The 27,731-nt window shown below is 50.2% G+C and overlaps 1 protein-coding gene across 13 annotated transcripts in view; it reads right to left on the bottom strand.

Annotated features, from left to right (window-relative positions):
* DDX4 (DEAD-box helicase 4) overlaps positions 1–25,079 on the bottom strand; it is a 126,167-nt gene extending 101,088 nt beyond the window's left edge. For 6 of the 13 annotated variants that reach the window (XM_075589213.1, XM_075589212.1, XM_075589217.1 and 3 more), the window contains exons 1-2: positions 24,882–25,079; positions 9,293–9,397 (exon numbers count right to left, since the gene is read on the bottom strand). In XM_075589213.1, coding sequence (XP_075445328.1) covers positions 9,293–9,361 — 69 coding nt within the window. In that variant the 5' untranslated portion in view covers positions 9,362–9,397; positions 24,882–25,079. Of the gene's footprint in view, positions 1–9,292; positions 9,398–10,901; positions 11,007–24,881 lie in introns of those variants that run through there. The other 7 variants (XM_075589197.1, XM_075589214.1, XM_075589218.1 and 4 more) reach the window with 2 other exon arrangements.
* Between the last annotated feature and the right edge of the window lie 2,652 nt (positions 25,080–27,731).

Below are 27,731 nucleotides of genomic sequence, written 5' to 3'. Positions count from 1 at the left end.
AAAGCCAGATTCTATGGTATACTCTTGATGTGGAACTTTTCCTTGCTTGTAACAGGGTTTGAATTGTTTTCTCTGAACAACCCTTCAGTCTCAATGTCTCCCGCTCAATCGCCATGCCGTCAAAGCCCATTGTTTGGTATTCGGATGACATATTGGCCCCTGTTGCATCAGGCCTTTTTGATCTGGTATGTGCCATGGTGTATCCATTGCCATATTTACCAGGTGTGTAAACCAAAGCCTTCTTGGCCAGTATGGTGCTATGAATATCACCTCTGCTCTCTCTTCTCTGATTTTCCTGATTATTTTTGGAATCAGAGGAATTGGAGGGAACAGGTATCCCAATTTGAAGTCCCATTTGAAACTGAGAGCATCTGTAGCTTGTGCGCTTGGGTGAAATTGTCTGGAACAATAGTTCCTTACTTTGCGATTCTGGTGTGTCGCCATCAGATCGATGTCTGGTTGACCCCATCGCTCTACCAGTTCTTGAAATACTCCTGGATTTAACGCCCATTCTCCTGGGTGAATAATATTGCGACTTAGAAAGTCTGCTGTGACATTTTCTAGTCCTGGGATATGTATGGCTGTGATATCCGACAAGTGGCACTCTGCCCAACCGAGTATTTCTGCTGTGAGCTTCATCAGCTTTCTGCTCCTGGTTCCTCCTTGTTTGGCTATATATATTTGACCACAGAGCTGTTGTCTGATTCTATCTTTATACAGCCACCTCTTATTTTGTCCTGGAAAACCTCTAGGGCCTTTTGTACTGCTTTTAATTCCAGTAGATTTGATGGTAAGTGGTTTACCTGATTTCCCCAGGTTCCTTGCACCACTTTTTCTCCCATCTGAGCCCCCCAACCTGTCTTGCTCGCATCTGTTGTAATTTTTAACCAGTGCACAGGTTGTAGCGTTTTCCCTTTGACCAGGTTCCGGGTATCTTCCCACCATTTTAACTCTTGTTTTGTTTGTGGGTGTAACAAGATTCTTTGTCTTGTGTCTTTGTGATTCCCGTTCCATTGCTGCAGAAAATTGTTTTGCAGAGGTCTCATATGCAACGCTGCCCACTTTGTGACGCTTAATGTTGAAGCGAATTTCCCCAGGAGTCTCATGCATTCTTCTGCAGAAGTCCTGGTAGCTTTTCTGAGCCTCCTTGTTCGCATGGCTATGTCTAGCCTCTTTGCCTCTGGCAATCTCACTTCTCCTTTCTCTGTATCGAATTCTACTCCCAGAAATCTTAAGAGCTGAGTGGGTACCAAATGGCTCTTGTCTCTGTTTATTAACCAACCGTGATGTTCTAGGAAGGTTATAACCATTTTCTGGTCCTGTTGGAGTTTCTCCCGATCCCTTGATTTTACCAGGATGTCGTCCAGGTAAGGGTATATCTCTACCCCCCTTTTTCTCATCTCTGCCACTAGAGGGGCTAGGACCTTTGTAAACGACCTTGGGGAAGTTGCCAGACCAAATGGTAGTGCTGTGTATTGATAATGCTCCTGATTTACTGCAAACCTTAGGAATCTTTGATGTCCTTTTGCTATCGGTACATGTAAATAAGCGTCTTTTAAGTCTATCGCCACCATCCAGTCTCCTGGTTGTACCTCTTGTATAATCAGATTTACAGACACCATCCTGAACTTTCTTATCTTCAAGAATGAATTTACCCTTCTTAGGTCTAGGATTGCTCTGTAATCCCCTGTAGGCTTCCTTACCAAAAATATTCTGGAATAAATTCCGCTTCCTCTGCTTTCCTGAGGTACCTTTTCTATTACTTTTGCCTGCAGTAATTTCCTTAAAGCTATATTCATCTGCTTTTTCTTTTCTTTGGAGTGTATCCATGTTATTACCCCCATATTTCTTTTTGGTACCTCCCTGAATTCCATACTGTATCCTTGACGAATGGTTTGTAACACCCACTCGTCCTGTATTGTTTGGGCCCATGCTGTGGAAAACATTCTCAGCCGTCCTCCTACGGACAACTGCTGGGCCCTCTGACTTTCATGTGGATTTATTCTTTGCGAATGATCCTCTTCCTCTAGAGCCACGAAAAAGCCGGTTCTGGCCACCTCTCCATGTTGTTTGCCTTGGAGCAGCCCTACCAGGCTTGTATGCCTTTGCTTCTCTATATTGATTTTTATTCATCTGTTGGAGATTGAATCTCCTGGCTCTGTATTCCTGCGGCAAAAATATGCTCTTTCCACCTGATGCCTTTGTTATTATTGCATCTAGTTTGCTGCCGAATAGGAATTCACCTTCAAATGGCAATGTACATAAGGTGTTCTTTGATGCTGTGTCAGCCATCCACTGTCTGAGCCATAAAGCTCTTCTTGCAGATACCGCCAGTGCCATAGACTTGGCCGCTAATTTTACTGCATCCAATGAGGCTTCTGCTATGTAATCAGTTGCCCATTTCACCTCTGACAACGCCTTAAGAATAGTACTTCTTTTTACACCTTTGTCTATTGCCTCTTCAATATTGGCAATCCACACTCGCATAGCCCTAGCAGTTGATGTAGTTGCTATGGCTGGCTTGTAGGCTGTTCCTGCCGTAACATATGCTTTTTTTAATGCATAATCCATCCTTTTATCCATAGCGTCTTTTAATGACGCTGCCTCCTCTAAGGGGATTGTGGTCTTTTTTACTATTCTGGAAATAGCAAGATCCACCTTTGGGCTAACCTCCCAATTTCTCATTTCCTCTTGTGGGAATGGATACATTTTCCCCAATCTTTTAGGCGCAAATATTTTGGCATCTGGTCGGGCCAATTCCACCTGAATAAGATCTTTAATTACTTGGTGGATGGGAAACTCTCTATCCTTTCTTTGTCTTGCCCAAAAAGTTTCTCTTATGGGTTAACTCCTCAGAGTCTTCTAGTTCCAATGCCAGCCTCATGGCTTTAATCAGTGGATCCACAACTTCTATATCAAATTCAGATTCCTCCTCCTGAATCTCTAGCTCTGATGAATCCCTTTCTCCCTCTGATACTTGGAAACAATCAATCTCAGACTCATCTGACGAAAAACCTTTCCCTTTATCCAGACTGGTTTGGGATCTAGATCTTTTTTGCGTAGGGTTAACAGCTTGCTGGACTGCTTCATCCACACTCTGTTTAACTGCCTCCTTCATTAACACAAGGAAAGTGCTCATCTGTTCACTGGTATCACCTGCTGCAGTTTTAATACATTCTTTGCATAATTTCTTTCCTATAACAGCTGGATTCTCACACGCTGCACACCACTTCGTTTTTTTAGCAACTTTTCCTCTACTTTTATGTTGCAGGGATTCCCCAGCCCCCTTAGAAGATTCCGCTTCTGGGAGGGTAACCAACGCACTAAATTATAAAAACAAAATAAATGCTAAACATACACCCTAATGTATATATATATACACCATCTCTCTTTTCCCATTGTAGAACTAAACTAAGGACTCACCTAGTCTTGGGAACTGATGTTTTGGGTGTTTCCATTTTTGCATCCATATCCAGCACTTGGCTTCTCCCTACTGAGCGTTCCATGCTGCAGCTTCACTCACACATACATCGTGTGGCCGTCACATCCGTGACGTCATCAAGTGCTCGTCCTCGTGCACCCGCACGGCTCGCGTGTCCGTGCACGCACTTGCCGGCCTGCACGCGCGCGCTCCCGAGCGGCTACGTGCCCTGTACCCTTCTCCGCAGTATACTTGATACACCTGCGGTCCTCTGAACCTCCTAGGTTCACCGCGGATTCCTGGGGTAGTACCGCCGCGTTGCTACGCTGTTGCGGTCTGACAGAGCTCCTCCACTCGCAGCTATTGCTGCTCCCCCTTCCGCGTGTGGCGGGCTGCCGGGTACCTTACCGCAGCGTTCAGGCGCTTATGCGGTGAGTCTGGGCCTCCATGGGTCCCTGCTGCAGCTGTTGTGCGCCTCGATCCTGGGCATTGCACTAAGCTTTCCTCGCGCTGCAGCTGTTTCCCCCCACCCAACAGGGGCACCCCCGACTCTAAGGGGTCTCCGTCTTGCCCCCCGCAGGGCGCACCGCGGAGCTTCAGGGCAGAGAGGGTGAGACCCTTGTTATCTGCACAAAGTGCAGTAGGTGAGCCCTGTTTAAAAAATAACAAATCCTACACCTAGCTGTGAGGACAGGAAAAAGACTGGTGTGCAGGTAGAGGGAGGGGCCTTATATGGCCTACCTGCAAAAGTCTACTTCCTGTCCTACCTAGAATGAGAAGGGATTAACCCAATGGTGCCCACTGCCAGGGTGATCAGGAAAATATAGTACCGTTTCAGTGTGAGATGGTTAGGCAGATTATTGGAGATAAGGAAAAAGCTGAGGTATTAAACAAATTCTTTGCCTCTGTGTTTACCAGGGAAGAATCAAGTTCAATAGTAGTGCTGCAGGAGGAAGCCACAACCTCCATATAAATGAACAATTGGTTAACTAAGGAAGAAGTTCATAAGCGACTTGAAAAAATTAAAGTAAATAAGGCACCTGGCCCCGATGGCATACATCCAAGAGTTCTCAAGGAGTTAAGTTCAGTAATAGCCAAACCATTATATTTAATATTCAAGGACTCCATTTCCACAGGCTCAGTACCACAAGATTGGCGTAAAGCAGATGTGGTGCCTATATTTAAAAAGGGAGCTAGATTGCAACTGGGGAATTACAGACCTGTAAGCCTGACTTCAACAGTGGGGAAACTACTTGAAGTAGTAACACAGGATAATATTCAGGAATACCTAATGGAAAACAAAATTAGTAATAGTCAGCATGGATTTATGAAGGATAGATCTTACCAAACTAACCTTATTTGTTTTTGAGGTAAGTAGGAATTTAGACCAGGGTAATGTAGTTGATGTGGTCTACTTAGATTTTGCAAAGGCTTTTGGTACGGTTTCACACAAGAGGTTGGTGTACAAAATAAAGAAAACTGGACTCAGTAATATATGCACCTGGATTGAAAACTGGTTAAAGGACAAACAGAGGGTTGTCATAAATGGAACTTTTTCAGGTTGGGCTAAAGTCGTGAGTTGAGTACCTCAGGGATCGGTACTAGGACCCCTGCTTTTTAACTTGTTTATTAATGACCTTGGGGTTGGCATAGAGAGCAAAGTCTCCATCTTTGCTGATGATACTAAATTGTGTAAGGTGGTAGAATCAGAAAAGGATGTAATTTCTCTTCAGAATGACTTGGAGAGACTGGAACTTGGGCAGGTAAATGGCACATGGAGGTTTAATACAGATAAATGTAAGGTTATGCATTTGGGATGCAAGAATAAAAAGGCGACTTACAAATTAAATGGAGATATATTGGGGGAATCCTTGATGGAGAAGGATTTAGGAGTGCTTGTAGACAGCAGGCTTAGCAATAGTGCCCAATGTTATGCAGTAGCTGAAAAGGCAAACAAGATCTTATCTTGCATCAAACGGGCAATGGATGGAAGGGAAGTAAACATAATTATGCCCCTTTACAAAGCATTAGTAAGACCACACCTTGAATAGAGTACAATTTTGGGCACCAATCCTAAGAAAAGACATTATGGAACTAGAGAGAGTGCAGAGAAGAGCCACCAAATTAATAAAGGGGATGGACAATCTAACTAATGAGGAGAGGCTAGCTAAATTAGATTTATTTACATTAGAAAAGAGGCATAAAGAGGGGATATAATAACTATATACAAATATATTCGGGGACAATACAAGGAGCTTTCAAAAGAACTATTCATCCCACGGGCAGTACAAAGGACTCGGGCCATCCCTTAAGGTTGGAGGAAAGGAGATTTCACCAGCAACAAAGGAAAGGGTTCTTTACAGTAAGGGCAGTTAAAATGTGGAATTCATTACCCATGGAGACTGTGATGGCAGATGCAATAGATTTGTGCAAAAAAAGGTTGGACATCTTTTTAGATGGGAAAGGTATACAGGGATATACCAAATAAGTATACATGGGAAGGATGTTGATCCAGGGATTAATCCGATTGCCAATTCTTGGAGTTAGGAAGGAATTAATTTTTCCCCTTAATGGGGTTTTTTTGTTTGCCTTCCTCTGGATAAATAAGTATAGATATAGGATAAAGTATCTGTTGTCTAAATTTAGCATAGGTTGGACTCGGACCTACATCTTTTTTCAACCTCATCTACTATGTAACTATGTAACAAAAGTAGCAAAATAGGGAAATCAGATTAGCAAAAAGCAAAAAAATATTCCTACAAAGTTATAAGTAGCATAAGAGTTTAGAAAACAAAACATAGGGACTAACAGGGGCACATCCTGCTTGGGTGTCAGCTAGTAAACAATGTATCCCTGCCTGCTAGGGTTTAAAAAAAAAAAGGCAGGCAGCATACACTTCCTCGACTAAAGATGAACACTGGGCTTGATGTGTGTTCCTGTGTTATGAGATATATACTTTTACACGCTGGGCTGACAAAAAACTGTATCTTTTTGCTGCTCAACTTTGGAAAAGTTAATGTAATCTTTATTCAGCCAAGCAGAAGTCTGTCGTTGACCCTGCATGAATCCACCTACAAGGACCCTTTCAGTGTGAGATGGGCAGGCAAATTATTGGAACCATGGAAAAACAGAGGTACATACATTCTAATGCCTCTGTATTTAACAGGGAGGAATCAATTGTAAAAATAGTGTTACAGGAAGAAAGCCTATATATTAAACTAACTATTGGTTAACTGAGTACATAGGCAACTTAATAGAATTTAAGTAAAGCACCTGGCCATGGTGGCATGCACCCAAGGAATGAGCCAAGTTCAGCAATAGCCAAACCAGTATCTATACAAGACGGAAATAATGTTTGTGTGTATTTGTGCCCCCTGTGGATTGGCCGGCGGACAGCCACAGCTCATTGGCCTGCGGGGTGGGCTGACGTCACAGTAGGGCGTGACAGTCACAACCCACACCCTCCCGCCTTACATCGCCGCCGGCTCCCACATCACCCGCTGCCTCCCGCGGGAGCGCCGGGTACCGGGGGAGAACGAGTGCCGGCTCCCGCATCACCCGCCGCCGCACTGCCTTCCGACTCGCCGCCTCACCCGAGGGAGCGGAGCACGAGGGTCGGGGATGGGAGGGGGGAAACGAGTGCCGGCTCCCGCATCACCCGCCGCTCCACACATAGCCGCCGCCGCACTGCCTCCCGACTCACCTTACCCGCGGGTGCACCGGGGGAACTTATGTGGGGTGCAGGGGGGGGAGACCGCAGCTGTGAAGGAGGATGGGGGAACGGAGCTGTGAAGGGGGGGAACGGAGGTGCGAACAGGGGGGGAACGGAGGGAGAACCCAGCTGTGAAGGGGGGTAAATCCCAGGCAACGCCGGGTATATCAGCTAGTATTAAATATTCAAGGACGCCGTTTCCACAGGCTCGTCGTAAAGCAGACGTGGTACCTATATTTATAAAAAAGGGAGCTTGATCAGTACCAGGGAATTACAGACCTGTAAGCCTGACATCAATAGTGGAAACTACTTGTAGTTCTAGTATGTGAAGAATATTCAGGAATACCTAATGGATAACATTCAAATTTTGATACGGTACCACAAAATAAGGTTTGTGTACAAAATAAAGGAAATTGGACTCAAAATATTTGCAGCTGGATTAAAGACTGGTTGAAGAATACAGTTGTCAGAAATGGAACCCTTTCAGGAAGGTCTAAAGTGGAGTACCTCAAGGATCGGTACTGAGACCCCTGCTTTTTAACGTCTTAATGACTAAGGCTGCGCTTATAGAAACAGCAACCGTCGCGTCAACAAATGCATCGTCGCAACAATGCTACTAAAAATCTTTTCGTCACTTAATTGATCATTTCGGCGACGGTCTCCCTTGGCAGCCAATCAGGAGCTTCTCCGTCCCTCGTCCTTTCCCCTTTATGACGTAGCTGGCCTTATAGCCAGCGACCTCAGCTAAAATTTGAAATCTAACTATCGCAATGGCGACATCGGTCGCGTCGCCGTCACTATAAGCACGGCCTAAGTTGGAATAGAGAGCAAAGTCTCCACCTTTGCTGATGACACTAAATTGTGCAAGGTAGTAAATAGAATCAGAGCAGAATGCAATTTCTCTCCAGAAGGACTTGGCTAGATTGAGAAGGATTTAGGAGTGCTTATAGAAAGCAGACTTGGCAATAGTGCCCAATGTAATGCAGTAGCTGCAAAGGAAAACAAGATCTTATCTTGCATTACATGGGATAAGGATGGAAGGGAAGTATAATTATGCCACTGTATAAAGCTTTAAGACAACACCTTGGATATGGAGTACAATTTTGGCCACCACTGCACAGACATTATGGAACTAGAAAAAAAGTGCAGAGAAGAGCCACCACATTAATAAAGGGGATGAAAAACTGATTTATGAGGTGAGGCTAGCTAAATAAGATTTATTTACATATAAAAAAAAAAATCATTACCCATGGAGACCCGATACTGATAGGCTCAATAAACGGACAAACAATAACATTAGCTTCCATTTATGCCCTGTGTGACAACGATCCCTCTTTTTTCACTCTAGTCTTCAATAAACTGAATAAAGTGGCGTAATGGATCGCCGCGATTTTGGTCTCGTCTGCATCCTTGTATTTTCCTTCGTTTGTTAAGTCGCTTTGCGTTTTGATCCTATTTGTTTTTATATTAAATTGATGCGAAAGTTGCGCCGTGAGGTATGGAGCTCACCCTCTAAGCATTCATTCCCTTAGCCCTAACGCATCACCTCTTATTTTCAAGTATGTCCTGGGCACAGAGTTATATGGCAGCATAAGGCTGCGCTTATACAGACGGCGACTTGACCTATGACTTCACCTGCCGCCATTGCGACATGGTTGTATTTGGAAGTTTAGGCGATGTCGCTGGATGACGTCATAAAAAGGGGAGGGCAGAGGCATGGAGAAGCTCACGATTGGCCGCAAGGGGAGACCGTTACCGAAAAAAATCAAATATCAGCGACTACCAGATTTGTTTTGCCGCGACGGCAACACTATAAGCGCCACAAAGGTCACTAAAGATTGACGATGGGAGATCAAGACGCTCACAAAAGGTTAGCCAGTCCTTGTCAGAGGAAAAGTTGAGGTTAAAAAGAATTATAGAGTACAACGGTTAGTGCTCAAGTCGTAATATATATGGGGAAAGACAGGGTATAACAAACCTGTCTGAGACATACAAATCAACCACAAGTGGTATTTTTGTTTGTTGTACAAAACCAAGAATGAAATTTGATGGGTGTACGATCAGTAAAATTAAAAAACACATTTCAATCTCACTACCTTTTGATGACTAAATCATTTATACCATGGGGGGGGGGGGGGGGAGGGAGAGAGGAAACATACAAAGCTTTTGTTGTCAGGAACAAAGGAAGGTGTAGCCTCAAGTTCTGCCTCCCAATCTTCGTCAGCCATGGTCAATCAAGATAGTGAACGGATATTTTCAGAAATCTGCAACAACAACAAAAAAAAATTATACAAAAAATGCAAGTCATAAGTATTTAATCTAAAAAGATTCACTACTGTGAAGAACACTGAAAGACAAAATACATAATTCCCTCTGGGAATCTATTCATTTGAAGCAATACAAGAGACAATATTCCAAACGCCAAATCCTTCAGATACACACAAAACAAGCATTTTATTACTTGAAGATTTTTCACGAAGGGATACGCACCCAACCATATTTGAAAAGATGCATACAGCACAAACAAAAAAGGGTTGATCAAGTATATATTCTATTTTGAGTCTCTTGGATAAGAAAGGCACACGAGTTTGTGGGAGAAAGATACATTTCTTGGGATGATTATGCAGAGATATGGGAGGTTGCGGCAAGCTCGTCTGTCTGCACAATCAAGGAAAAGGTGCGTCCAGAGCCTCAGCCCGCGCTCCTCCGCGCTGAGGCAAGCCTGCCCGTCAGGAGCGATTTCATGGACTGGCAGACGAGCCAGCATGCGCGATCAGGGGGCGGGGAAGTGACGTCGCTGGGCCAATAGCCCGGGGCGCGCCGACGTTAACGTCACGGCGCTGTGACGTTGACGCTACTTCGCTATAATTGGAGGTTTTCAGCCGACAGCGCGCTTGGAAACAGTTCTGCTGTCGGCTGAAATTACCAGCGCCTCAGTACGCCTGCGGACGCTCCCGGGAGCCCCCCTCTAAAGACATCCTCATTGAGGATGAGGGGGCTCATCGCGGAGCGTCCGCACGGCTCAGCGCGGCTCCCCCCTCTATGGACGTAGCCAAACAGGTACAAGGTCAATTGCAAGAGAACTTGAAATGTAATTAACTATTTGGTATGTTTCTGTGAGTTGATGAGGCAAAACCCTCCCTTAATTCATAGTCAAATGCATGCGATCAGAGTATTTAAGACAGTCTATCTTGGCTGTGTGTAACATTTAAAAAGTGTCTGAAAAGTTAATTTTTGAGGTAAAGATTAGAGGAAGATCTGGACTCTGCACAACAACAACACTTTCTAAATGCTGTGATTTGTACTTTTCCTATCCTCCAAAAAATGGAAAGTCTCTCGTGCATCTCACTACACCCTCCCTATTGCTTTCTCTGTTTACCGTTTCCTCACTCCTTTGTGAACGTCTCTGTTTCTCTCCAACTTCCCCACTCAAGCTTTATTTATACACCTCTCATCCAACAACTTCTTTACCCCTCAATAAAAAGCACCCACACAAATCCTTTATTCACACCCCCTCCATCTACTCCCTGCTTCTGGGGGATCTGCCCTAAGCCTGAACTCAGACATACACACCTGATCTCACCCACGCCTCCCTGCCATCTCTTCTCCTGTAAATGGTGTTAACCTTCTGATTTAATACTGACCAACCTTAAAACTCAACCCACAAATCAAGCACTCCAATAGCCTGCACGCATGGCTATTGTCCCACACAGTCACTCCTACCACTTTGTGGCCAGGCACTGCCATCTACAGCACTTATTCCCTCACCTGCTGCTGTCTCTGCAAGTCTCCCATCATACCACTTAAGATTGTAAGCTTTGAGGCAGGAATTTCCTTTCCTATTGTCTGATTTTGCTGCACTTATTGTATTATAATTCCCTGTACTGTATTCTTTCAGAAGTGCCGAGTACACTTTTGGCGCTATATAAATAAAGACATACAATGGGATGGTATTTAACACCAGATAGACTAGCACATACTTATAAAGGGGCAAGTACTCTGTGTTGGAAAAATTGTGGTCAGAGGTACATTATATTGCATTCTGGACATGCTCAAGTTGTTTCCTTTTGTGGGGGGGGGGGGGGGGGGGAAGCTCTCCAGAGCACTGGGTATTGATCTACCAATGGACCCCATGATAATGATTTTGGGGAAACCTGTGCGAAACGTACCACATACTATTAACTAATTAGACACACATCTCCTGACAGCAGCAATATGTACAAGAGCGCTCCAATGGAAGCAGACAAATAAGTTTGACATGTTCTAGAAAAAAAAAAAAAAACACACCTCTGTTTTATGAAGAATTCCTGTGTTAAATTTGTGAAGAAGAAGAAGGAGGAGGAGGAGGAGGAGGAGGAGGAGGAGGAGGAGGAGGAGGAGGAGGAGGAGGAGGAGGAGGAGAAGAAGAGGAGGATCTAGATACCCTAAATAAGGGCCTTTCCAGATGACATAACAGCAATGCAAGACGTACAAATTTAAAAAGATATTAAGGATATATTAGCTGGTCCTTTAAAACCAAGGTTACGAATCAGAATACAGGCAGTCCTTGTTTTACAACGCATGGCTTATCCAACGCTATGCAATGCATACCTATGTACATTTTTACAACGCCAAAATGGCTTATCCAACGCTCTTACGACGCTTTGCAAAGTTATTTAGATAGATAGATATATATATATATATATATATATAATATAATATTGTATTATACTATATAATATATTATATTATATATTATGTTATATTATATATATATAATACAGTATATACACTATATAATTTATGTGTGTGCTGCATATCTTATTGCCTGCGTAAAATATTTGGTGTATTTTAGTGTTAAAAATGCCTTCAGGAACCGAACCTCTCATTTAAACAGTGTTCCTATGGGAAAACGTGTTTCGCTTTACAACGTTTCGCTATCTTAACGCCATTTTGAGTAACACATTGTGTCGGATAACCGAGGACTGCCTGTACATTGAAAGTGCTGGAGAGGGGGGGGGGGGAGAAAAAACCCCTGCGACTGCTAGTCTCCGTCACCCCCACTGCTTTTTACCACGGTTATTATTACTACAGTATTACTATTATTTTATTATTTCTGTGATGTACTGTTGATTTAAATGTGTTGGATCTATTTACCGTTACCCACCCTTTTTCTTTCTGCAACCAATTCCCACCCTGGATACAAATCTAATTTTTTTTTTTTAAATTACACAATTCCCTGCAGCCATGACAGATACGCAAATTGCTAAAGCACTGAGGAAAGATTTAAATAGAGCTTGGCAAAAGTTTTTGCCGATTTGGATCCACCTCAGGCTGGTTCCTTTCGCCCAGCGTATCCCGCAGACAAATCCCCCCACAAAAAAAAGACAATACGTAAAGGCGGATTAAAATGTCCTCGTTTAAAAATTTTTATGTAAATAGGATTGAAGCAGGGTGTCTCTGGAGCTGAACCCCCAACCCCATTAATTTCAGCTCCAATTACCCCCTGCTTTCCGAGATACTTAACTCCGTAGGGGTTGCTAGTATCTCTTCAGTTTAAATGTCCCAGTCACTTGGGCCAATAGGAAACGGACATGGACATTTAAAATTGCAGATACACTTGGGAAGAAGGGGGTCCCCGGAGCTGAAGTTAATGGGGTTAAGCGCCGAAAATCACCTGCTTCAAACAGAAAAACAAGATTACATTTCATCATCTATTGCCCATTGCTGTGGAGAGGAGGGATGTTTTGTTGAAGTCGAGGGGTGGGAGATGAGGGTAGTTAGGCCCCCCAGTGGAAGTGGAAGTGGGGGAGGAGAGTGCATGAAGTGTTATGTTTATATTAACCCCTTTTTACCCAGCTAGTTATGGAAACCCATGACTAGTTAACCCATGGGACACTGAGGGGTTAATATGTACTGTAATATATTTTAATTACATACATATAGATATAGATATAGATATAGACCATTATATAGATAGGAAAGACAGGGCTACCACTGCCAGACAAGTGACTAGTATGTTTAAACTGAAGAGATACCAGCACACATACAGTGATAAGTATCTTGGGAAGCAGGGAAGAGAAGTCCAAAAATGCACATCTGCCCCTTTTAGATTTCTGTTAGCTTTTTTTTTCACTTTAAGCGTTACAATTTACAAATTAAACTGAAGTTCCATTATAGTAAATCACACCACCGTAACCGTCACTTCCATTTCAACAGTTGTTTCAGAATAAATTAGCTTTTCAAATTCAAATCTGAAAGCACAACAGCAAGAACAATTATGAAACAACTAGCTGATATACCCGGCGTTGCCCGGGATTGAATGGTCCCGCTCCCCCTATCTCTGCTCCCCATTGCCCTCTCTCTGTGGGTGGGTGAGTTAGTGAGTGGGTGAGTTAGTGACTGGGCGGGTGAGTAAGTCAGTTAGTGATTGGGTGGGTGAGTTTGTGAGCGGGCGGGTGAGTTAGTGAGGGCGGGTAAGTTTGTGAGCGGGCGGTGAGTTAGTGAGGGCGGGTAAGTGAGTTAGTGAGCGGGGTCTCAGCTAGTGACTGGGTGGGTGGGTGAGTGAGTGAGTGACTGGGTGAGTTAGTGAGTGGGTGAGTAGGTGACTGGGTGAGTGAGTTAGTGACTGGGTGAGGCATGAAGCTAGAGGGCAGGCCGGCATTCCCCCCGCACCCCCCATACCTCACGTGGCAGCGGCATGCAAATAGTTAGCGTCCCGGCATCCCCCACACCTCAGGCGGCATGAAGATAGCGGTTAGGCATCCCCCCCACCTCACGCGGAGAGGAACCTTTGGGGAGGCGACAGGGAGGGGGGGGGGTGAGGACAGTCAGCCCCGCTGCGGCCGCCACTGCTCTGCTCCCCCGCCGGCATGTTAAGGGCGCGCCGAGGTGTGTTTCAGGCGGGAGAGGGACGGGCCGACAGTGGACGGGAGGGGGACACGACAGTGGACAGGAAGGGGGACACGACAGTGGACGGAAGGGGGGGACACGACAGTGGACGGAAGGGGGGGACACGACAGTGGACAGGAGGGGGGACACGACAGTGGACAGGAGGGGGGACACGACAGTGGACAGGAGGGGGGACACGACAGTGGACAGGAGGGGGGACACGACAGTGGACAGGAGGGGGGGGACGACAGTGGACAGGAGGGGGGGGACGACAGTGGACAGGAGGGGGGGGACGACAGTGGACAGGAGGGGGGGGACGACAGTGGACAGGAGGGGGGGGGACGACAGTGGACAGGAGGGGGGGACGACAGTGGACAGGAGGGGGGGACGCAGTGGACAGGAGGGGGGGGACGACAGTGGACAGGAGGGGGGGGACGACAGTGGACAGGAGGGGGGGGACTGACAGTGGACAGGAGGGGGGGGACGACAGTGGACAGGAGGGGGGGGACGACAGTGGACAGGAGGGGGGGGACGACAGTGGACAGGAGGGGGGGGACGACAGTGGACAGGAGGGGGGGGACGACAGTGGACAGGAGGGGGGGGACGACAGTGGACAGGAGGGGGGGACGACAGTGGACAGGAGGGGGGGACGACAGTGGACAGGAGGGGGGGGACGACAGTGGACAGGAGGGGGGGGACGACAGTGGACAGGAGGGGGGGGACGACAGTGGACAGGAGGGGGGGGACGACAGTGGACAGGAGGGGGGGGACGACAGTGGACAGGAGGGGGGGGACGACAGTGGACAGGAGGGGGGGTACGACAGTGGACAGGAGGGGGGGTGACGACAGTGGACAGGAGGGGGGGCGACAGTGGACAGGAGGGGGGGTGACAGTGGACAGGAGGGGGGGGTGACAGTGGACAGGAGGGGGGGTGACAGTGGACAGGAGGGGGGGTGACAGTGGACAGGAGGGGGGGTGACCAGTGGACAGGAGGGGGGGTGACAGTGGACAGGAGGGGGGGTGACAGTGGACAGGAGGGGGGGTGACAGTGGACAGGAGGGGGGGTGACAGTGGACAGGAGGGGGGGTGACAGTGGACAGGAGGGGGGGTGACAGTGGACAGGAGGGGGGGTGACAGTGGACAGGAGGGGGGTGACAGTGGACAGGAGGGGGGTGACAGTGGACAGGAGGGGGGGTGACAGTGGACAGGAGGGGGGGTGACAGTGGACAGGAGGGGGGGTGACAGTGGACAGGAGGGGGGGTGACAGTGGACAGGAGGGGGGTGACAGTGGACAGGAGGGGGGGGTGACAGTGGACAGGAGGGGGGGTGACAGTGGACAGGAGGGGGGGTGACAGTGGACAGGAGGGGGGGTGACAGTGGACAGGAGGGGGGGTGACAGTGGACAGGAGGGGGGGTGACAGTGGACAGGAGGGGGGGGTGACAGTGGACAGGAGGGGGGGTGACAGTGGACAGGAGGGGGGGTGACAGTGACAGGAGGGGGGGTGACAGTGGACAGGAGGGGGGGTGACAGTGGACAGGAGGGGGGGGTGACAGTGGACAGGAGGGGGGGTGACAGTGGACAGGAGGGGGGGGTGACAGTGGACAGGAGGGGGGGGTGACAGTGGACAGGAGGGGGGGTGACAGTGGACAGGAGGGGGGGTGACAGTGGACAGGAGGGGGGTGACAGTGGACAGGAGGGGGGGGTGACAGTGGACAGAGGGGGGGTGACAGTGGACAGGAGGGGGGGGTGACAGTGGACAGGAGGGGGGGTGACAGTGGACAGGAGGGGGGTGACAGTGGACAGGAGGGGGGGGTGACAGTGGACAGGAGGGGGGGTGACAGTGGACAGGAGGGGGGGTGACAGTGGACAGGAGGGGGGGTGACAGTGGACAGGAGGGGGGGTGACAGTGGACAGGAGGGGGGGTGACAGTGGACAGGAGGGGGGGTGACAGTGGACAGGAGGGGGGGTGACAGTGGACAGGAGGGGGGGGTGACAGTGGACAGGAGGGGGGGTGACAGTGGACAGGAGGGGGGGTGACAGTGGACAGGAGGGGGGTGACAGTGGACAGGAGGGGGGGTGACAGTGGACAGGAGGGGGGGTGACAGTGGACAGGAGGGGGGGTGACAGTGGACAGGAGGGGGGGTGACAGTGGACAGGAGGGGGGGTGACAGTGGACAGGAGGGGGGGTGACAGTGGACAGGAGGGGGGGGTGACAGTGGACAGGAGGGGGGGTGACAGTGGACAGGAGGGGGGGTGACAGTGGACAGGAGGGGGGGTGACAGTGGACAGGAGGGGGGGTGACAGTGGACAGGAGGGGGGGTGACAGTGGACAGGAGGGGGGGTGACAGTGGACAGGAGGGGGGGTGACAGTGGACAGGAGGGGGGGTGACAGTGGACAGGAGGGGGGGTGACAGTGGACAGGAGGGGGGGTGACAGTGGACAGGAGGGGGGGTGACAGTGGACAGGAGGGGGGGTGACAGTGGACAGGAGGGGGGGTGACAGTGGACAGGAGGGGGGGTGACAGTGGACAGGAGGGGGGGTGACAGTGGACAGGAGGGGGGGTGACAGTGGACAGGAGGGGGGGTGACAGTGGACAGGAGGGGGGGTGACAGTGGACAGGAGGGGGGGGTGACAGTGGACAGGAGGGGGGGTGACAGTGGACAGGAGGGGGGGTGACAGTGGACAGGAGGGGGGGTGACAGTGGACAGGAGGGGGGGTGACAGTGGACAGGAGGGGGGGTGACAGTGGACAGGAGGGGGGGTGACAGTGGACAGGAGGGGGGGTGACAGTGGACAGGAGGGGGGGTGACAGTGGACAGGAGGGGGGGTGACAGTGGACAGGAGGGGGGGTGACAGTGGACAGGAGGGGGGGTGACAGTGGACAGGAGGGGGGGTGACAGTGGACAGGAGGGGGGGTGACAGTGGACAGGAGGGGGGGTGACAGTGGACAGGAGGGGGGGTGACAGTGGACAGGAGGGGGGGTGACAGTGGACAGGAGGGGGGGTGACAGTGGACAGGAGGGGGGGGTGACAGTGGACAGGAGGGGGGGTGACAGTGGACAGGAGGGGGGGTGACAGTGGACAGGAGGGGGGGTGACAGTGGACAGGAGGGGGGGTGACAGTGGACAGGAGGGGGGGTGACAGTGGACAGGAGGGGGGGGTGACAGTGGACAGGAGGGGGGGTGACAGTGGACAGGAGGGGGGGTGACAGTGGACAGGAGGGGGGGTGACAGTGGACAGGAGGGGGGGTGACAGTGGACAGGAGGGGGGGGTGACAGTGGACAGGAGGGGGGGTGACAGTGGACAGGAGGGGGGGTGACAGTGGACAGGAGGGGGGGTGACAGTGGACAGGAGGGGGGGGTGACAGTGGACAGGAGGGGGGGTGACAGTGGACAGGAGGGGGGGTGACAGTGGACAGGAGGGGGGGTGACAGTGGACAGGAGGGGGGGTGACAGTGGACAGGAGGGGGGGTGACAGTGGACACGAGGGGGGGTGACAGTGGACACGAGGGGGGGTGACAGTGGACACGAGGGGGGGTGACAGTGGACACGAGGGGGGGTGACAGTGGACAGGAGGGGGGGTGACAGTGGACAGGAGGGGGGGTGACAGTGGACAGGAGGGGGGGTGACAGTGGACAGGAGGGGGGGGTGACAGTGGACAGGAGTGGGGGGTGACAGTGGACAGGAGTGGGGGGTGACAGTGGACAGGAGTGGGGGGTGACAGTGGACAGGAGTGGGGGGTGACAGTGGACAGGAGTGGGGGGTGACAGTGGACAGGAGTGGGGGGTGACAGTGGACAGGAGTGGGGGGTGACAGTGGACAGGAGTGGGGGGTGACAGTGGACAGGAGTGGGGGGTGACAGTGGACAGGAGTGGGGGGTGACAGTGGACAGGAGTGGGGGGTGACAGTGGACAGGAGTGGGGGGTGACAGTGGACAGGAGTGGGGGGTGACAGTGGACAGGAGTGGGGGGTGACAGTGGACAGGAGTGGGGGGTGACAGTGGACAGGAGTGGGGGGTGACAGTGGACAGGAGTGGGGGGTGACAGTGGACAGGAGTGGGGGGTGACAGTGGACAGGAGTGGGGGGTGACAGTGGACAGGAGTGGGGGGTGACAGTGGACAGGAGTGGGGGGTGACAGTGGACAGGAGGGGGGGTGACAGTGGACAGGAGGGGGGGTGACAGTGGACAGGAGGGGGGGTGACAGTGGACAGGAGGGGGGGGTGACAGTGGACAGGAGGGGGGGTGACAGTGGACAGGAGGGGGGGTGACAGTGGACAGGAGGGGGGGTGACAGTGGACAGGAGGGGGGGTGAGAGTGGACAGGAGGGGGGGTGAGAGTGGACAGGAGGGGGGGTGAGAGTGGACAGGAGGGTGGTTGGTTTGCTTTAAATTTACGGGTCCCTCCTCTCCACACCCCCTGTACCCCCCCCCCCCCCCCGTGTAGCTCCGGTGCCCACCCTACAGACACACACACAGTGTCTCACAGACACACACACACACACACAGTGTCTCACAGACACACACACACACACAGTGTCTCACAGACACACACACACACAGTGTCTCACAGACACACACACACAGTGTCTCACAGACACACACACACACACACAGTGTCTCACAGACACACACACACACACACACAGTGTCTCACAGACACACACACACACACACAGTGTCTCACAGACACACACACACACAGTGTCTCACAGACACACACACACACACAGTGTCTCACAGACACACACACACAGTGTCTCACAGACACACACACACACACAGTGTCTCACAGACACACACACACACACACACAGTGTCTCACAGACACACACACACACACACAGTGTCTCACAGACACACACACACACACAGTGTCTCACAGACACACACACACACACACACACAGTGTCTCACAGACACACACACACACACACAGTGTCTCACAGACACACACACACACAGTGTCTCACAGACACACACACACACACAGTGTCTCACAGACACACACACACACAGTGTCTCACAGACACACACACACACAGTGTCTCTCACACACACACACACACAGTGTCACACACACACAGTGTCTCACAGACACACACACACACACAGTGTCACACACACACACAGTGTCACACACACACACAGTGTCACACACACACACAGTGTCACACACACAGTGTCACACACACAGTGTCACACACACAGTGTCACACACATCTTAGGTGCCGCGTGGCAGCGGCAGGCTGCCAGCCCACTGCCTGTCCCCGCGCCGGGGGGGGGGGGGGGGGGAGTGGAGCGGAGGTGAGTGGAGCGGGAGCGGAGGTGAGTGGAGCGGGAGCGGAGGTGAGTGGAGCGGGAGCGGAGGTGAGTGGAGCGGGAGCGGAGGTGAGTGGAGCGGGAGCGGAGGTGAGTGGAGCGGGAGCGGAGGTGAGTGGAGCGGGAGCGGAGGTGAGTGGAGCGGGAGCGGAGGTGAGTGGAGCGGGAGCGGAGGTGAGTGGAGCGGAGGTGAGTGGAGCGGGAGCACCGGGGAGGGGGGGGGAGGGAGCGGAGCACCGGGGAGGGGGGGGGGGGAGCGGAGCACCGGGGGGGGGGGGGGGGGGGGAGCGGAGCGGAGCACCGGGGAGGGGGGGAGGGGGGGGGGGGGGAGCGGAGCACCGGGGAGGGGGGGGGGGGAGCACCGGGGAGGGGGGACCTGACACGGGGAGAGGAGGTGCGCGCATGGCATCCCGGGGAGGAGAGCGCGGGGGCGCACGGCGCGTGCTTGAGCCGTGGGGGGTGCCCCAGCCACTCGCTCCCCCGCTGAAGCAGACATACAGTGCTTTCAGAAATATATAGTAGATAAGAGTTACAGCTTTCCCCATGTTTAGGGAATACATCATACGCAGGGCACCTCACTGGTTGATTTTGTACAACAGGCTACCACCCTATCTCAAACGCATATGGTGAAGTTCAAAAATTCATTATATATATATACACACACACCACACACCACACACCACACCACAATAGTAAGGTATCTGCGTACATCAATTCAGAAAACATTAGGCATTTCATGCACTCAAGTCATGCGTTACCCGGCACTGTCACGACCACCGAACCGCAACAACCACAGGATCCGTTAAATCTTCACTTGAGCGTCCGCATGGGAATCTAGGCATAAAGATCTAATCGTCTGCCTCGGGGGACCCTCCGTTCACCTCTGTGTGTGTGGGGGTAATCACCCTCGGATACCAGGACCGTTGGAGCCGCCGTCAGACTCGTTCCTCAGAAGTTCCGTGTAGATTACGACTGGCCGTAAAGCGATACTGCCGTCAAGTGTGATTTTACGTCACTCGGAACGTCCAAAAAGTCTCTAAATTGCTTGGCGCATATAGACGGAGATAAAATATCTACAGGGGCTATAAAATATCCTACGCGTTTCGTAGCATAGGCCACTTCATCAGACAACACTATTCCCTCTATTGCCGGTCCCCAGTATCACACTCCTAAGGCTGCGCTTATAGTAGGCGCGACGTGAATATCTGTAGTCAGTAGAATTTGATTTTTACAGCGATGGTCTCACCATGTGACCGGCTGTAAACCAATCAGATAGCTTCTAATGCAGGGAGAGGGGGTGGGCGTGAGTGATTGCGAGCGTGATGGCAGGAGTCCGTGTGCAATTACGGGCGGGCGTGATGGCGGGCATGAGTGTGCGTGATTGCGGGATTGCGCGATTGTAGGGAGAGGGGGCGGGCGTGATTGTGCGTGATTGCGGGCGCGTTTGTGTGTCACCGGCACACACCCCCACACACAACCGCAGGCGTGTGCGACTGCGGGCGATGGTGGGCGTGGGCAGGCGTGAGTGCGTGCGCGATGGCGGGATTGCGCGATTGTAGGGAGAGGGGGCGGGCGTGAGTGTGCGTGATTACAGGCGCGTTTGTGTGTCACCGGCACACCCCCCCCCCCCCCACACACACAACCGCAGCCACCGGCACACCGCCCCCATGGGGGGGGTGGGCGGGGGTTTGGGCTATATTTTTATATATATTGGGGGTGTATTATATGTATTGGGGGGGTTGGGGTGTATTTTTATATGTATTGGGGGTTAAGTAAAAGTTGCGCGCTAAAAGTTGTTTTTCCGTGGTAGGTGCGCTATGGGTTGGGGTGGAACCCTGCTCCATTCATTTGTCCTGGGCCCCATGATTTCTGTTGGAGGGGGGGGGGGGTTGGTGAGCAGCACACCCGTGGGGAGAGAGGGAGAGATTAGGAGATACTTGGTCAAGTAACCTGATGGTCTGATTTTCTTTATTTACACTTGCTCTGGTGTACTCAGGACTGATTGTGCTTTTTGTGAGCTTTCATTTAACAGTGTATAGGTCTCTGAGTGCTGCTCTGGTTATTGAGGTGTTAGGGTAAAAGGGAAGTACCTTAGGCTAAGGCCCCGCTCCCTCAGTCAGCGCGCCCGCACTGCAGACAGGCGGCGCGCTTACAGACACAGACCGCGATATGCAGTCTGTAGGGAGCGGGAGCCGGGGCTGGAGTGGGAGGGGCGTGGTTTAAGCAGAGGGGGCGTGGTTTAAGCAGAGGGACCCGCTACCCCCCCCCCTCCACGGGCTCCCGGGCTGCAGGAGGGAGCTGCTGCAGGCTGCCATACTCGCACACTCGGGCACGGGCACACTCGGGCACGGGCACACTCGGGCACGGGCACACACAGGCACTCACGCTGCCTCCCCTCCTCCCGAAAGCCTCCCCTCCTCCCGAAAACCTCCCCTCCTCCCGAAAGCCTCCCCTCCTCCCGAAAGCCTCCCCTCCTCATTGGCTCACAGCCACACCACGTGACGCGTCGACACTTGGGATTACAATTCTCTTGAATCCCCTAGCGGCTGACGCGCCACAGCGTGTAGTGAGCTGTGCCGTGAGGGGGGACTGGGACCGGCTCGGGAGGATTCCCCTGCTGGTGGGGAATGCTCGTGCGGCCGCCAGCACCGCCGGGCGCAGCGGGTCCCAGGCCTTATGGTCTTTTCAGACATGAGGGAACGGGCCTTAGGAAGGGGTGTCCCCCCAAAAACATTGCCCTCCTGATTACCCTACCCGTGTGTGTTTTGTCCCCACTGTTGGTTCCCTTTTATTGCTGCATTCCCTCTTCCCTATTGTGTTCACCCCAATCACAACTTGATTATATGTTTTAGTGTTGGACCGGGTCCTAAAAAAAAATTACAACCAGGTAACGGGTACCTGGAGGATTTGGCACCTTGTACCCGGCCAGGTACCCGACTACCTGATGGGGTGGTGTGTGTGTCAAGAATATAAACTTCTCACTATATGAACACAACTTTAAAACAGTACATTCTCCCATAATTGAAAGTAAAAGTAAAGTAAATTCAGCATACAAACAGAAATTACAACTCCTCTCCATTTCAGCCCTCCCCCTTGCTCTTGTCCCACCCCTCTGCCTTCTGTCACTCCCCTTGTAGCAAGAGACGTCTCCCAAACTCAAATCTTTCGCTTGGGCTACGAAGACGGGAGACGTCATTCGTAGCTGGCACTATAAGCGCAGCCTAAGGCCGGGCTTGTAGTGCTGGCGACGCCACCCGAAAACAAATGCATTGACGCCGAGTGCGTTTATGGTAAGCTCGACGGCGACAAAACGAGGCGACGCGATTTTTGGAAGCTGGGAATATTTGATTTTTATGGTGTTGTCGCCTCATGGACAGCCCTTAACCAATCAATGGCCTGGTCGCCCGCGACGCCGCCTCAAAGCGAAATACAACTTTCGCTAGCGGCGACGGGTGACGCCACGCGTCGCCGTCGCGGGCACTATACGCACGGCCTAAGTGCTTCCCTACCGCCACTCTGTGAGCAGTGTAACCAACCACTTAATACGTAAATGGACATGGTAGAAGAAACTCCAAAGCTTTTCTGGAGAAAAGACTTTAAACTGATGTTCCGCAGGCATCCTCAAACAAAGGGTTCTGTGGCGGACAGGGGGGGGGGGGGGGGGGAGATAGTAATATAAACAACTGTCCTGTACCCAGCAACTCCTCAGCCCTCACTGCAAATAAATGAAGTTATGGTTCTAATTAGCCTTGCAAATTTAGACCCAAAAGTCCAATTTTTAAAACCATGCAATATGTAAGGTAGTCTTTTTGTCTGTCCTAGAGGTTCTGCCCTGGGACTAGATGTTTTAATAAAGTTATATAGTTTGACCTCAACCCTATACTGACTGCGCTTCTAACCTTTTCTTTGAGTCTTTTTATGGGATAGGAAGGAGCTCAATTTTGACATGACTTGCAAGCAAAGATGGCTGCAGGGTGTCACCCAGTAGCTGCAACATCCTTGTCCTTTCTGTGTCAATCTGCCACCCTAGTGAGGTTAACCCAGAACTAAGTGTACATCCAAGCCAAGAGTTTTCCGTGCAGAGGCTGAGGGGGGCGTGTCTATGGGCAGGCCAGTGACATCACGGAACTGGTTTGCCCTCATTGGGCGAACCGCTCACGTGACCGGCACTCCGCTCCCCAGCGCTGAAACGAAAAAAAATAAAAAACTGGCTGCTACGCCTCCGCAAGTGTGCACGAGTCCCTGCTAAAGCGTGAGCGTGGCTCAGCGCTGATCATGCCCGCGGCCTAAGCCACTCCCCAAACAGGTGGAACCCTTGAGCCATGTCATTCGGTTCATCTCTAGGAAACCCCATTGTTTAAAGAAATAGGCAATGTTCGTTTTTTCAAAAATAGCCTAATAGGCTAGAAGGGTTAATCTTTTTTAATGCACTTAATTGAGAACAATAATATTTAACACAATATTTCTCCAAAATGTATATGCCACCTTGTATGGGACCATAATTATGACTTCTACATGGAATACAATATTTTTTTTAAAAATTCATTGCAGACTTCAAAACTTTTTTCCTGTGACAAGTTGTAAGAATCAACTGTGACAAAAACAAACACAACTCAGACCCCATTGCAACGTATTTCTGGTCTCACTGTTACTATGTGGAACTGCCCCTCTAAATAATGTAATCTCCTCCTAATCTCCTCCAAGTAGTAAGCGATAAAACCCGGAAGCCAAAGAATTAACAAAAACTACACAAAAAAAAAAAAAAAAAAAAAAAAAACTGCAGACACGTCTAAGCACAAAACAGAAACTGCAGCCAAAAGAACCCACGCAGACAGGCTCGCTGAGAGGGGGCAGGAAACCCCCCACCCCGTGTGTGTAACAGCACTGCAGAGATAAACATATAGAGAGAGGGGGGTGGGGTGTTACCTGTCCCACCGCACGCGTCCACGCAGCCGTGCGCATGCGCCCGGACACGTGACCACCTACAGGCGGTAAACAACCCACGGAGCAGACGGCAACGAGCTCGGTGTTCGTGCATTTATACTCGTTACTCCTCGGGGGGGGGAGAGAGCGGGGGTTGTTAATAACAGTATATAACATCGCCTATTTGTAACTTGGAAACTAGACATTAAACCGATGTAACAAACAAGGTCTGAACAACAAGTAAAGCGGCTTCCCATGCAAGAGTGTCACAGCGGCGCTAATCCGGTCTAATTCACCCAGAAAACAAGGAATATTTGACGCCAATTAAAAAAAAAATTGTTCGTGGTCATATATATATATAATATATCATAAACACTTAAAACGCGGATTTATTTAAATATTAACCGCGCGAGTTACATTATGGGAGTCCTCTGGGGGGGGGGTATATATATATATACACACACATACACATGCAGTCTTCATACACACGATTGTGTGTGTGTGTGTGTGTTTGCAAACGTAACATGTGGAATTGTCCAATATATTTACATTAAAAAAAAAACACAGAAAGGAGCCTTATATATGTATATATTACGTGTGTGTGTGTATATATATATATTACACACTCTTGATACACACCTGGTAGCCTCTCGTGTAGAGTAACGGTTCCCAGCAGCGCGAGTCCTACAGGTGATACTGGGCGCCTCCGGCCCGCGTGCCCCACACCTTTGCTGCCCCCAGCTCGAGCAGCTTGTTCGCAATGTGTGTGTCTGCGCTAATAGAATCCGGCCAGCGAGTGAGCACCAACCGTTTAATTACTCCTCATCAACTCGCTGCTCCCACGTGCCGGCAGACTCCCAACTGCAGCGTCATCAACAGCCTGCCAATCAGCAGCAGGGACACTTTCCCGCCACTCCAGCAGTGGGGTGTGTGTAAAGTGAAACACACACACCAATGTGAGGGGAAGCAATCAGTGCAAAATATATGCCCTCCCATATTTATCCCGGGCGGCCTAAAAATACAACTCACTCATTTGCAAACACATCAAAGAAAATAGGTATAAAGTATTATTTAGATGGTACCTTCACCATATGTTACCTAATTTGTCTCCCTTATGGGATAAACTCACAAGAACTGAGAGGGTCATTTATCAAGTCTTCCCACTGCAAAACTGGACAAAAAATACCATCAGATTTATCAAACGAAAAAAAACCATTGACTTTAATTGGATTTGTTTTCTTTAGAAAATATATTGCCATTTTTTGGCCCAGTTTTGCAGCTGCAAGACTTTAATAAATAACACCATGAGTTATAGCTCCTTTTTTAGGGTAACTACTTAAAGAGAGTTATTATTCAAGGACTTCTAGCAGCAAAACTAGGGCAAAAAAACACGAAATGTTTTATATATATATATATATATATATATATATACACACACACACACACACACGTATGTGTGTATTGATGTTTGTGGATGTCTCATTCCTGTCCATCCTGACTCCAGTTTGTCTGTAGTGTCATTTGCATTACAATAGAAGTCGTCACTTGTTCCTCCTGGGACAATCTTCACACATAAATACTAACAAAATGTACTGCAATTGCATATCCTCTTCCAAAGTCGCCACTGTAAACCAACATACAACAACTTGTATATACAGTAATCTCTGATTTCATGTAAAACTGCCAGACCTGAAGAGGTTACCCGGTGGGATTCAAAAGCTTGTACATTGTCCCATTGTTGGCCTAATAAAATTGATCATACTACCAATCTTTTCCCTTTGTATGTATGTCTTTATTCATATAGCACCATTAATGTAGATAGCGCTTCACAGCAGTAATATACGTGGCAAATCATATAAATAACAAATAATACAAATAACAGATCATGGGAAGAAGTGCTTCAGACATAAAAGTAACATTTAGGCAAAGGAGTCCCTGCTCCGAAGAGATCAATGGTATTTTTTTTTCTTTGCTATATGTGGTGCCATGCCAGCTTTGCAGCCTGGAAACTTTAATATGTAATCCAAAGCCATTATGAAAATATTAGAAATGGGAGTAGAATACTAACTGTAAGTAATAAAGAAGTTATGTATCCAATTCTGCTGGCTGCAAAACTAAGCCTGAGATCATTCTGTGTGCGATGGCGCTTGCGCGCGCGCGCGCATCGCACAGAGTTCAAATTGCAGGATCCCTTAGAGCAGCGGTGCGCAAACTGTGGGTCGCGACCCACAGGGGGGGCGCGACACTGCCGACGGGGGGCGCGGGGTTTACAGAGGCCCCGCGCGCTTCCCGAAGGCTTAAGTGCCGGGGGAGCTGCAGGGCCTCTGTAAACCTAACTTACCGTGGCTCCGGCGGCTTCCTCCCTGCGGCGCCATGGCAACGCGGCGTCAAAATGACGCTGCGAGTTCATGTGACGTCACGTTGCTATGGCAACGTGACGTCATTACGCCGGAGCGCGGGTAAGTTGGGGTTGGGGGGGGCGCGGGAGCGAGGGGACAGCCGTCAGGGGGGCGCAGGGAAAAAAGTTTGCGCCCCCCTGCCTTAGAGGCCGCCCCTAGTGCTCGCACGACGGAGCGCGATGGCACAGCCGCGTTTTGAAAAGACAAAAAATGTGTATTTTTCAAGCGACGGCCGTGTCATGGCAGCGGTTCAGCCAATCACGGCGAACCAGCTCCATGGTGTCATAGCCACGCCCGAAACAGTATGTGCAGAGATCGCTTGAGCGTCGGGTGCGCGCCACACCATGCGCACGCGCTCAAGCATGCACTGTAGTCTCAGCCTAAAGCTACAAAAACGGATCCAAATTTAGCAAATAAACCTCCCTGCTTATATCGCTCTTTTCTTAAAAATAACATCTCGTAACGTAACATTCAGTGATCAGTGCATTTTGTAGCAAGAAACTTTACTAAAAGGCTTCTCACATATGAAAGACCGAAGAGTAAGAATGGAGCATTTTCTGTACCAGCTTAATGGAAGATTTACAATATTTTTTACTCAATGTGAAAATGTAGCCCCAACAGCTTGACTGTTAAAAGCACAATATCACCTTTCACAGAATATACATGTAACCATGCTGTAAAATGGCTGCAGTCATCTCTCCTGCTGACAGTAAGGCCTGGTAAGTTATGGGCATGCCAGCAGTAATTATGGAGGTTTGCCCTCACACCCTGGTGAGGTGCCCTATGTATGGATGGGAGTGGTCACAGGTTCTGACTCCCTGGTTGGTGATGTCAGAGTTGTGTCAGCCCCCAGAGGATACATAAGGCACAGCACTGATCAAAAGTTAGTTCAGAGATTATTGCTAAGTAGTTGGAGGAGTTCAGAGTTGGTACACTACAGGACTAATGAGACTGTGACCAGGGACCTGGCGCAGAATAGATATCCCTACGGGGATAGGGAATCCCTACATTAGGAGGACAATACCTTTCAAAGGGAAGTACGGTGAACAACGGAGGGCTAAATTCACCCATTGTGGAGGGCAGCTGGCCC

This window comes from Ascaphus truei, chromosome 1 (assembly GCF_040206685.1).
Source record: "Ascaphus truei isolate aAscTru1 chromosome 1, aAscTru1.hap1, whole genome shotgun sequence".
NCBI classification, from domain to species: Eukaryota; Metazoa; Chordata; class Amphibia; order Anura; family Ascaphidae; genus Ascaphus; species Ascaphus truei.
The sequence above is the reverse complement of the archived record's forward strand: the minus strand, read 5'-3'. Positions and strand labels throughout refer to the sequence as shown.